Source organism: Fragaria vesca, linkage group LG2 (genome assembly GCF_000184155.1).
Source record: "Fragaria vesca subsp. vesca linkage group LG2, FraVesHawaii_1.0, whole genome shotgun sequence".
NCBI lineage: Eukaryota > Viridiplantae > Streptophyta > Magnoliopsida > Rosales > Rosaceae > Fragaria > Fragaria vesca.
The window spans coordinates 7011962-7024033 of NC_020492.1; the positions used below are offsets into that span (position 1 = coordinate 7011962).

General features: G+C 41.0%; 2 protein-coding genes across 2 annotated transcripts; one reads left to right on the forward strand and one right to left on the reverse strand.

Moving 5' to 3' along the window:
* Nucleotides 1–1144: 1144 nt before the first annotated feature.
* LOC101307447 (ribokinase-like) lies at nucleotides 1145–5863 on the forward strand. The gene is made up of 13 exons (XM_004289958.1): nucleotides 1145–1296; nucleotides 1377–1440; nucleotides 1530–1619; nucleotides 1715–1792; nucleotides 1882–1956; nucleotides 2189–2241; nucleotides 2711–2861; nucleotides 3000–3110; nucleotides 3385–3511; nucleotides 3652–3749; nucleotides 4749–4887; nucleotides 5476–5528; nucleotides 5640–5863. The coding sequence occupies exons 1-13, from the start codon at nucleotides 1214–1216 to the stop codon at nucleotides 5718–5720; spliced, it is 1203 nt and encodes a 400-aa protein (XP_004290006.1). The 5' UTR covers nucleotides 1145–1213; the 3' UTR covers nucleotides 5721–5863.
* A 617-nt stretch (nucleotides 5864–6480) lies between these two features.
* LOC101307741 lies at nucleotides 6481–9549 on the reverse strand. Its single transcript, XM_004289959.1, has one exon. It carries the CDS (start codon nucleotides 9547–9549, stop codon nucleotides 6481–6483), a length of 3069 nt encoding a protein of 1022 aa, XP_004290007.1.
* Between the last annotated feature and the right edge of the window lie 2523 nt (nucleotides 9550–12072).

The following is a 12072-nucleotide window of genomic DNA, read 5'->3' on the forward strand; positions in this document are numbered from 1 at the left end:
AAGATGAGGACGTTTTAAATCATAAGCAAGAGCTACTGTTAGCTTACCATCCTTTGCAGACTTCCAAACCAACCTATCCACGAAACCATCTTTGAAAGGGAGAGTAATCTTGATGATATCTTCCCAAAAAGGCGCACACAATGACTGTAAGTTAATGGGACAAACCCAGCAACCATTATTAATAAAATTCGACAACTTCAATTGTAGGGTATTAGCTACTGAAACTGGAATATTCAAGCGCTCAATGATTGAAGAACCCAACCAATTATGATGCCAGAAGTCAAGGGTTGTATCAGAGCCTATAATCTATTGTGAACCATCCAAAATATCTTGGAACATAGCCCATATATAGGGTAACAGGAAAATAGCAAAAGAAAACTACCCTTGTAATATAAGAGCAAGCTGAATCCAAAATTCACCGGAGCTATGTTCAGAAATTGACAGTCAAGTTCTGGTAACAATTTCGTCCAAAAAAAAAAAAAAATTACTGGAAACAATGCCAACTCGAACACTTATGGTGGTTATGTTTAATGTTCTAGTGGTTTCTAATTTTTTGGTTATATTATGTAGGCATTTGTATTTCACCTCAGAGCATCAGCATAACAGATTGTGTGGTCATGTTTCATGTTTGTACTGTAGATTTACGTTCAAAGTAAACCCCAAGCATAAGAGCATGCAACCTTTAATTTTTTCCTCCTTGTAATCTTTTTTTTTTTTTTTTTTTTTTTTCCTGAATCCTAATTGCTAAACATATACATAATCCTCATGCATGAAGAGATTCATAACTATAAAAAACTACAAACCGAGCAAGCGTTTGGGAATCTCAACTTCTACTTCAACAAATCCGGCATCACATCCCAGTAAATATCATAGGTCAAAGACTCTAAGTAGAACACAACAAAATGAAGAACAGTGCTATATATACCTCTCATTCCACTGATTCCAGCCAAGAGCTGAACACAGAAAACAACTACCCTTGCATCAAACCTAAAACCCAACACTTACGTAACCACATGGTTTTTCGTTTCGTAGTTTATTAATTTATTGTCGCCTGAAAATAACATGGAAGTGAGACTCAGGTCTGGAACTTAAAAAATGAGGATTATATAGCTCGACCAACCTTACCACGTGCTCAAGGGACACACCAGTGACACCACCACCAGAGACGTTGCTCTCTACTTTCCACGGAGCCATTCAAGCAACCAAAGAAAAGATGCTTTCACTTGTCTACACCACCCCTCTCCTCTCTTCTTCTTCAACAACTCGCCTCACCTCGTCACCACCTCGCTCTACCAGGTCTGCTCACACCTCTAAACCACTCGTCTCCACACAAATCGCATTCTCCTCGCTTCACTTTCTAACCACCGCAATTTCAGGCTCAAAATGTCGTCTTCATCGCCGTCCGATTCGCTTCCGCCTCTCCCGGAAAACCGCACCGTGGTACGTCCTCCGATTCCGATTCGCATTCACCTCCGGTTTGGTACTGGATTAATATTGTTTCTCTGATGATAGTAAATGTGACATTGCAGCTTGGCGTCGGCAGCATGGGCCTCGATTTCTTGGCCGCCGTCTCCTCTTATCCCAAGCCCGACGATAAGATCAGGACCACCAGCTTAAAGGTACTTCCGTTGACTTTTTCCACTTGCGTTGACTCGGCTCCTCTGTACCTATTGTAATGGTCCTTCCTTGTTTGTTGATGCATGATTTGACTTAGGTTCAAGGAGGTGGAAATGCGAGTAATGCTTTGACTTGTGTGGCTCGTTTGGGGTTGAGTCCCAGGGCGATTTCAAAGGTTACTGCATTTTTTATATGTTTGTTTATACAGAAGCTGTGATGGTTTTGGAATTTGAGGGACATGTTTTGAGCATTGGGAAATGATAGGTTTCAGACGATACACAAGGCAGGGGTATATTGGAGGAGCTGCAAGCCGACGGGGTGGATACTTCTTTTGTTGTGGTAAGCATTCAACAGGAGAACCATCATAATCTTGAAATAACTTCCTTATACAAGTCAAATAAGTAAGCAGAAAGTATTGAGAGAATTTGCATTTCTGTCACTTTACATTGCTTTGGTAGCTAATACTGCTTTGTTGATTTACCAATTCCCCTATGGCATATAATAAGTAGGACATGGATATGCTCTGAAATCTGAATATTGTAATCATTTTTGGATTCTTGTCTTATTTCAGGTTGCCGAGGAGGGTAATTCACCATTTTCCTACATTATTGTTGACAAGGAAACGTGAGACCAGTCTCTCTCTCTCTCTCTCTCTCTCTCTCTCTCTCTCTCTCTCACACACACACACACAAACATTAAGATATAAATGGAAGTTGAACATGTACAATAACAAAAAAAGTAGATAAAGAGGGACTAACTTTGGATCCAAATAGAATTTAATCAATTGATCGCTTGTTTATGTTGGTAAAAGTTCAAAATTTCAGAAACATCTTGCTAATTTTTTTCATTCATGTCATCTTTGGTGGTAACCAGGTTAACCAGTGCCGTAAAATGCACTTATGTATGAATATGGTGGGTTTTTTTGGGTAGAATATGAATGTGGTGGTTCAGTGGGTAATCATAGCATCATTGCCTAAATGATTTTCAAATCAATCTATGTTGTTCAACTGTATTTATGATCAGGAATGTACACTTGTCTCTTATAAGGCTTTTCTCGATTCTCAGTTTCTCATCCTCCATTTGATATTTTCAGGAATACTCGTACTTGTATTCATACTCCAGGATATCCTCCTATGATACCGGATGACCTTTCGCCTTCAAGTTTATCGTCTGCATTGGATGGAGCAAGACTTGCTTATTTTGATGGACGTCTGCACGAAACTGCTTTACTTGTTGCTCAGGAGGTAGCTGTTATCTTCGTGTTTCTAAAATTTAACTTGCTCTTAGGGCTTATCTTTAGTTAGTTTATTTATTTATTAATTATTTTTTGAGAAAATTGTAACCGAGTAAAGAGAATAAATAGCTGAGTTGAAGTCTTACAGGCTACTCGCCGGAGCATACCTATATTAATTGAGGCTGAAAGGATAAGAGAAGGGTTGGATGATCTTCTAAACTTGGCTGAGTATGCCATATGCTCAGTGAAATTTCCGCAGGCAAGTCGATTGTTCTTCCGTGATATACCATTTGCTGTCTATCCAACCATTTCAGCTGATAAAAGACCACCAAAGTTTTTTTTTTTTTGGATACTCATATTTGATATTTCATATATGTGATTTTCTAGATCATTGCTCTTCCTCTACCATCTGCTTTATTAGTTAATCTAAGCACCTTATTGCATATATTTCACTCAAGATATATGCTATGTGATTACTGATTTTATAATTAAGTCGGTCTTCATTTCTTTCTGGATCTTGTTGTGGGTTACAGGCATGGACAGAAGCGAAATCGTTTCCGAGTGCTCTTGTTTCAATGCTTTTGAAATTGCCGAAGCTCAAGTTTGCAATTGTGACCTTGGGTGAAGATGGTTGCTTAATGCTCGAGAGAAGTGTAGAAGGTATTTATGAGATTGCACATGTCTTACTGAAGAGGACAACATAGGGTCAGACAATGTGGCTTTGAATTTTGTACGTCTTGTATGTTTTTTTCTTGAATTTGAAAATTTACAGGTTTTCATTTACAAATCTGTGTCTGCAGAGCCTCCTCAGACGGAAGAAATAGACGTGGAAAGCTTATTCGAAGCGCTGAAGCAGAGAAAGGATGACAGCATAACCATCCCAACATATATTTCATCAGTAAGCCACTTTCTATTAACATCAAAAGTAGACTCCTTTTGCTTTTGTTGAAAATAAATCAAAGCGGCCCAGAAGGCTTGAAAGTAATTCTGGTCATTCTGCCGTCAACCATAAGAATGAGTTGCAGCTGGGCAGCATCAATTAAGCAATTGATTTCTTCAGTAGTTGAAATGAATTATAATGTAGGAAATGGAGCTTTTGATGCCACATTGAGTTCAGTTATGTGCAACTTTCTGACCTCAAACCAAAGGAAGTATGGACAAAATCACAAAATCATTGAAGCAATTGGTATGACACTATAAAAGGGCACTATAGGTCAAAAGAATTTGAGAGCACTTACTCTAGAAGCAAATTAGAAGTGAATAAGTTTCCGTGTGATACAACTCCAGAATCCTTTTCACCGCTTTTTTACCGGTTCCTTGCATGATTCTTGTCTGATTGTCAGTCCTTTTAGACTATTGTGAGGCCTCTCAAGGAGTTGAGTGTTCACCAGATAAGTTGGGAGCTCATCCACAGTAGCTGAATATTTACTTCAGTCTCAGGACAACCTAATTTTAACTTGAGATTCGTTCCATGTCAAATAACCGCATGGTACTTATTCATCTGATTTAATTGAAAGCATTGAACCAAGATAAGTTTATTGAAACGACTAATGTGGTGATAAAGTCTTAGCACATCTTAAGCTGGCATGATGTGGCCAGCAATACCCATCTTGAACCAAATGCACGTAGGAAGATGTAAAGGGAAATTTGGATCAGCAGAAGCCTTCTAATTGGCATTTGATACACACACACGCACACAAAAACCTGCTATGCACTCTGTTATCCTTTAGATACCAAAGCTGGGTGAATTGTGGATCCAAAGAAGAAGAAAAAATTAAAAAAAAGTTACTGAACTTCATTGCAGCTTCCAGGTCTAGAACTCTGATACCTGTAAGGACATGATTATATTTGTTATTTATGTATAATTAAGGTCTGCTATCCATTTAAATCCTCTCAGCCAGTGACAAAATTGAAAGCCAGCGGAATAGGGACAGTGTCTGGAAGGCTGTTTGTGGGAACAGCTGAGAAAATACCACCCTCTGAGCTCGTAGATACAACAGGTGCTGGAGATAGTTTTATTGGAGCAGTTATTTATGGTATGTTAATTTCTTTATTGTTAATGTGCTAAATTTAACTGATTGTCAGCACCTTTTCATGATGAACAAGAAAAAGTGGTTTCTAATTCACCGAGCACTTGCATTTGTATATCTATTGTTGAAATACATCAATAAAATAAAATAAAATAAAGGAAAACATTTGTATTCGTTTAGTTTCAAGAGATTGCAACATTTTTCATTCTTGAAAGCCCTACTTGCCATTATCCCGAACAAAATAGTTAGGAACCATTTCTTGTGACAGTGGGGCTGTGGTTGGGCTACAAGCATGACTCAGTAACTAGATAAGCCATCCATATTTATACGGGATTTCATTTCAGATCAACCTCTATGTACTGATTCTGGAGAAATGTTCAAGTCTTCTTTGATTTCCTATATTTGAATTAAATAGCTGCTGCAAATATTATGTCTGCACCTTATACGTTTGCAGCCTTATTCTCAATCAATCATACGATTCTTCTTTTGAACGATACGGTAGTAAGAAGTTGGTTTCAGACTTCAGTTTATCTTCCTTGTTATGGCTGTTGTCTCTTGTATTTTTTATTGATTCTGCAATTTGATATACTGCAGCTGTTTGCACCAACATGCCACCAGAGAAAATGCTCCCTTTCGCTGCTCAAGTGGTAAGAAGACATGTTACTGCCATACGGCCGACTGACCCAAAGCATAGTTTTATGTGGTAGTATTTTGTAACATATATTTGTTCATGACCATTTTCATAATTTCAATTGCAGGCGGCTGCCTGCTGTAGAGGTCTGGGAGCCCGAACTAGTCTTCCATACCGCACAGATCCACTCTTGGCACCATTTCTATGATACAGCGGTAGAACTTAGATCCTCTATTTTTGAGACATTAGGCCTAGAACTTGTGACCTTTCATCCCATGAGATAGAAATTTGTAAACTATATGTAGTCTCTTGACGGAGACATCTACAACCCCCTTGTGAACAACAGAAGGTCTGATAATGCAGTTTGTATATTTGTGCAATTTCATTCTTACTCAACTCCAGTAACTTCATTATAATTTTCTTATGTTGTGAGGTTAATAGTCAATTCTCAGTATTATTGCTGGAGCACTGTCCTCATATGTTGCTTCTGCTAAGTGCAATTTCTATGTCCATTTTTCAATTTTCAGGTACATATTAGATCAAAAAAATGGCAGGTATGCAACTGTCCTCGTATGTTGCTTCTGTTAAGTGCAATTTCTATGTCCATTTTCCAATTTTCAGGTACATGTTAGATCGAAAAAATGGCAGGTATGCAACTGCACATTATAAAATGCCATGGAGGAATCAGCAGTTTTTTTAAACGAAAGGATAGTACTTGCTCACATTAACCCTTGAACCACCATTGCCTAATAAACTGCTACTAGCTAAATCTGAGTTAAATACCTAATGAACAGCCTACTTAGTACATACCAAACAGCTAAACAACTGAATTGGAAGACAATCTCCTACATGCAGTGCACAAAAGGCCCTTCCCAATATGTCCAAAAGTTATCGATGGACTGCTAAATTAGACAGTTATGAAAAGCTCTAAACCTCTAAGATGATGGTCAAGCAGATAATTCACCGGTCTACAACAAGCTATCAGCCCTGGTTGGCAGCCTCCTGAAGAAGCTCAAAGGTGGAGAAGGCAGCTTGCTCCTGAATCTTGGCGGCCTGAGCACATACAATCCCACCAAAACCACAACCATTCTAATCGGCACAGCATAGAACACTACAGCAGCAATCAAGCAGAAGATCACAAACAAGAACGTTGCCCTTGGGTCTCTCCAGCTTAGCAATGCTTGGAACCTCTCACCTTGTGTAGCCACATCACCAACAACAGTTTGAATCCTCCCAGCCACACTCCTAAGCCGGTCATACCTCATCCTTACAACCTCTGCACTCCGACTCGTTGGGAACGAATCAAACTCCTCATCTAGCTCATCACCATAGACACTCTCAGCATGGGAAAGATTAGTGTCCATGAAACATGGGTGACGAGGACGGGACTTAAACCGCCACATTCCAACAAATGCCATATGCAGCAAGATCATTGGGACTATGAGCTCCGGAAATGCAACCAGTAAGAGGAAAGTTGCAACAAACAAGGCAGAGCAGATTGGTTTCTGCCAACTCCGCATCAGCTCCACAAATCTTCCAAAAGCAACAGGCCCTGATAGAACATTCACTAGCCTGAAGAAGTTGGCTTTGCTCCTTCTCATGCTCCACATATGTGAGTCATGGTCAAGCATGTACTCCACCACTTCTCTCCCCAACGGTGGCTCTGTCCTGCTAAGCCTCGATGCCACTACATTCATAGCCTGGTGCCTCAGAGTCTCCAGTTGATTCACAGTCAAAGGCTGCACAAAATGCATCTTGGGAAGCAGTGGCATAGTGTACATGTTCAACATGTTACCCATATTGGCACAAGAAAACCTGACCGCCAGATGAAGCTCACCCATTTTCTTGACACCGGAAGGGTGCAGCATCAAGAGAGGATAGGAGTGAGTGTAGACTCGATCAGACTCGAGTGTGGACAATCGAATCCTAACCTTCCCAATCCGAGAATCACGAACTCCAGCATTGTTGGCCGTGTTCTTATCAATCCGAGAATTATCAAACACCCCAATGGTAACAACCGTGCAAGGATCAAACACTTCCCAAGTGTACTGCTCGTTCCACTTAGGCGACAAGCTATCAACCACAGTTCGAGTTCGAACCCATTTCTGTCCATACTTCGCAACGCAATAAGCATCACTAGACCCTCCTTTCCCTTCTTTGATCTTCATTGGCATAAGCCCAGTGGCTCCCAAAATACCCATTTCAAGCACACCAATGTGGGGCTTCCAAAGCCTCTTATCAGTCGGCTTCAGATCACTGCTATACATTGTGGCCTCATCAAGTACGTGATAACCTCCATCAAGTGAAACCCTCAAATGAATTCTAGACCCAAACCTTGTCATCACTTTGGACTCTCCAGCTGCATTGGTGAAATGGCTGCTGTTATCAAGGTTGAACCACCTCGAAACAACAGGCTTGTCATCCGTTCGCCTTTCCATTGCTGCCACCGGAATAACCACTCTCCCAGCCACCTCATCTCGCCCTGGCCCAACCCTATCCTCAACACAGATCAGTAAGTAGTCCTCAATAGGCTCAGCCACCACAAACATCATCTCCTCATTCCATAAAGGATTTGAGAGGCTCCTCACACTGCTAGGCTGCGCAATTCTAGTCCTCAAGACCTGATTCCCCACCTGAATTTTCACAGAAAGCTCCGGAAACCTCATCATTGCAGACCCTTTCTCCCCAGGAACAATGTCTTGAGCTTCAATCACTTTAACCCTCAGGTACCAAAGCCTTGGTGTCAAGTAAACCTTGGACTTAATCGAACCAAGCCCATCAAAATTCACATTTGCAGCCTTCGAATGCCAAGCTTCAGCAAATGCCTCATCAGCCTGAGTCCCAAACCAAATGGAGATCATCACCTCCCCTGATTTCGACTTGTCTCCCTTCTTATCCTCCATTCTATACCACTGCGGCGCCAACTGACTATCCGGCGGAACCCTCTTCGGAACCTCATTCAAATCAAACCAGACCCTCCCCAAGAAGTCATCTTTGTTCCCCTCCTTCACAAAAACCTCCACCATTGAAGACTGTATGCAATCTTTAGAAAAAGCAAACACCTGACCCCACTCCACATTGTTCAAACTCACCCTCTTTGTTATCCCTCTGTAATTTCCCAACTTCACTTCAGCCACAACCTCCCCTCCTCCGAAAACAGAAAAGTCTCTAGCTTTAACAACTTTCACATACAAATACTGCATTTGCTCAACAAGGTCATAAGTAGAGCTAGTTTTATCCTTTTTCAAAGACTCACCGCCGAGCTGAGGCCTCGTCTCCTTCAGCGAAAACTCCGTCATCCCATTTCCGTACACAACCCCTCCGCCGCCTCCTCCTCCTCCTCCGGTCACTCCGCCGCCGCCGGAAATTGCAGAAACAGGGCCTGTATTGATCAGAATCGGCTTCATCATCACTCCTTGGTTGTTCTCCACAGTCTTTGAGTGATTATTGTTGCTCTGACCTTGCTGCGTCGGCTTTACTTCTTGTATCAGCTGGTTCTGTGAAGCCATAACCGAGCTTTGGCCCTGAAGTTTCTTGCTTTTCTTCGAAAACCCAGAAGACGAAGCAGAGTTGGAAACAGAGGAACCCAGTATTCCATTAGCCCTGGTTTCCTTGACCTCTTCTCTGGTCGAAAGGTAAAGCTTCAAGCTAATCTCGCCTCTGATATGAGAAAAGAGGCTTCTTTTGTCGAGTGTATAAAGCTGAGGAATCTCCTCTCCTTCTTTAGCAATATTAGACCCCGAAACTCTGACCTTTCCCAGAAAATTTCTGCTGTTGCCGGACCTCCTCTCGTTGAAAATGTTGACCTCTATGGCTCTGTAGGGAAGATCAGCCACGTCCTTGACATGAAAGACTAGCTTCTCGTTCCAGACCGGGTTGAGGTCCTTGTACTTCACCTGGGTTCGGAGCCTCTGGTTTTCGAACTCGATTTCGACGAATGGGGACGACGAACCTTCGCCGTCTTTGGGCATGAGGTTGTGTGCCGCCACTACCTCCACCACCAGGCGTTCTTTGCCGGTGGTGCTGCTCACTGTCATGGCTTGGCTTTGTTGAACAAGAAGAAGAAGAAAGAAAGAAACAGAGAAAATGAAAGAAGAAGCAGAGAGAACAGAGAGGAATAGGAATTAAAAACAGAGGAAGCAAAAGCAGAGAGAGAGAGATGGAGAGAGGTGTATGTATGGGGACACAATGTGACAAATCCGGAGGCTCAATAAAGCCTATAAACCACTGTGCGAATCAGAAGAGCGTGCAGCTCAGAGATAGAGAAGAAGAGAGAGAGAGAGAGAGACTACTCTGTTTTAGAGTACAGAGGAGGAGCTCAGTCACTGAGTTGGAAGAAGCAAAAGACAATCAAGCAGTCCCACTCTTTGATTCAACGCGTGATGTGCACGGAACAATGGACATACGAGAATAGTGTTCGACCGATTGGATATAGTAGGACCCCAGCGGAGTTTGTTTAAACGTTAACCCACCTTGTTCAATGCAACTTTGAATCAGCTGGGGAAGATAAACGGAGCTTTTACTCGGGTCGGGTATAACCAAGACCAAGAATAAAGCTTTGTCCTCGTGTACTTAAATAGCTACAATTTTCTTTGGTGAAAATTAAATCTTTACTGTCATTTCTGTTATGGGAGCCTGCAAAAAGTAATTAGGGAAGGTTTGGGCAAAACAGTAACTTATGAGGGATGTAGCCATTTTGTGCCAGGATAGTTATGCATGAGTTAAATATCTATCTCCCGATTCCCTAGACCTAGAGTTTTATTTGCAAATTTTAATAACATAGTGCAACAGTTAGACTAGACTTATTAGAGAGTCTACAATACATGACATGCGTGTAAATACAAGATACAATACAATACAGATGATAAGATCTATGTCGTTAATACAAACGCATAGTGGTTCTAAAATATGAATGATTAAAACTACACCCATGTCATGTATGGATCCTAGTTTTTTACGTAATCAAATATTATCTGAATTATTTACCTGGATTTATATTTGGTGACCGGGAAGATTTGAATCTGAAACGGGTCGGGTTGTCAATTGCCACACGCGACGGAGCAGATAGAAGAGAAATGTGTGTCAGAAAAGCTGAGGTAAGGTAGCAACTAGAAAGGCGCGACATTATTATTTTAAAAATAAAACACAACCTCCGAGGTTCTGAACTAGAACTTTGTCCTTTCGCTTTCTTCCAACATAATTTTATTTATATATTTCTTTTCTCTGTTTTTTGAGAATTTATGTTTGGTCGTCGCGCGAGGCGCGTGTGACACGGTCCCCGGTGGCGCTCCGGTCCGGTGGTGGTGCACTGGTGCAAGCTTCATGGCTGTCATGTGGGTCCCTTGTTTTCACAGTGTTTCACACGCGTGGATATTCACAATGGGTACTATACTGTTCTGTACTGTATTCTTTCTTTAAAAAAAAATTCCTGGGTCTGGTGACTCTGGTCTGCTCTGGGTCACACAGCAAAGCAAAAGTGAAGCCAAAAATGGGATTTGGTTTCTAGCTGGGTTTAATCTGAATGATTCGGGCGAGTGTGTTAGGGATTGAGCATGAAATGTAGCAAGCATTCATTGCAGAAATGCCTTGATTTGGTTGGATTTTGGAGAATGACGACACTTGATGACTTGATTAAAGATTGTTGGATTTTGTTTTTGTCTTGTTTCGTTTACGGTTATAAATCCGTTATGGCAAGTCTGTACTTAGCTTTAAGCATCATTGCAAGCTTCATATGGTCCCCAAAAGAAGATCTAGCTAGGTAGGTCTTGTCCCATGAATTGAAGAACATAAAATGGTTGTCTCAAGATTGAATGCAATTTTCGGCCCGTAGCTAGAAACTTAGTCACGATAACCTACGAGATTTTAGTCTTTAACAAGAAACTCAGTAGTGTTTACATAATTAGTTAAACAGGTGAATATGACTGATGAAAACTTGTCTTCAACATTACCAAGCTCACAACATCATGTTTCGTTAATTAATCGATTCATATAATAGCTAGCAAACTTGTCACACTAATATGATGACAACTTTATTTGTTGTCAACATATAATACACTTAGTATGATTGCCTTGCGTTGTACAGAATGAAATCTCAGTTGTAGATCATGTCCAACCTGCAGGATGCATATCGGCATAGTTTCTGTTCAGGTAAGATCTTAATGTTTATTACACAATAGCATAGTCAAAACATTGGTCAAACCTTTCCATCAACATCTATATATATAGATATTTTCCATCAACATCTATATAGATATTTTCCATATCACAGCGTGGCTATTTAAATCTCTCCACTAAAAGAATGTTGAAGATGGATGGGCAATTTACAGTGTCAGATGCAGAGGTCACTCACTTGCACAAAGGATTCTCACCGCTCTCTTCTTCGGACCCACAAGAATCCCAGAGAGGATGAAAGAGATGGCTTTCTTTTTGCTCACAAGTAAGACAACAGACAAAACTTGAGTAATAGAGGATACCAAAAGAGACACAAGAAATTCCAACCCAGTGACCCATCTCTCTCTCCCTCTCTAAATTTTCTGATGGCGGAAAGCCATAAAAGGAAG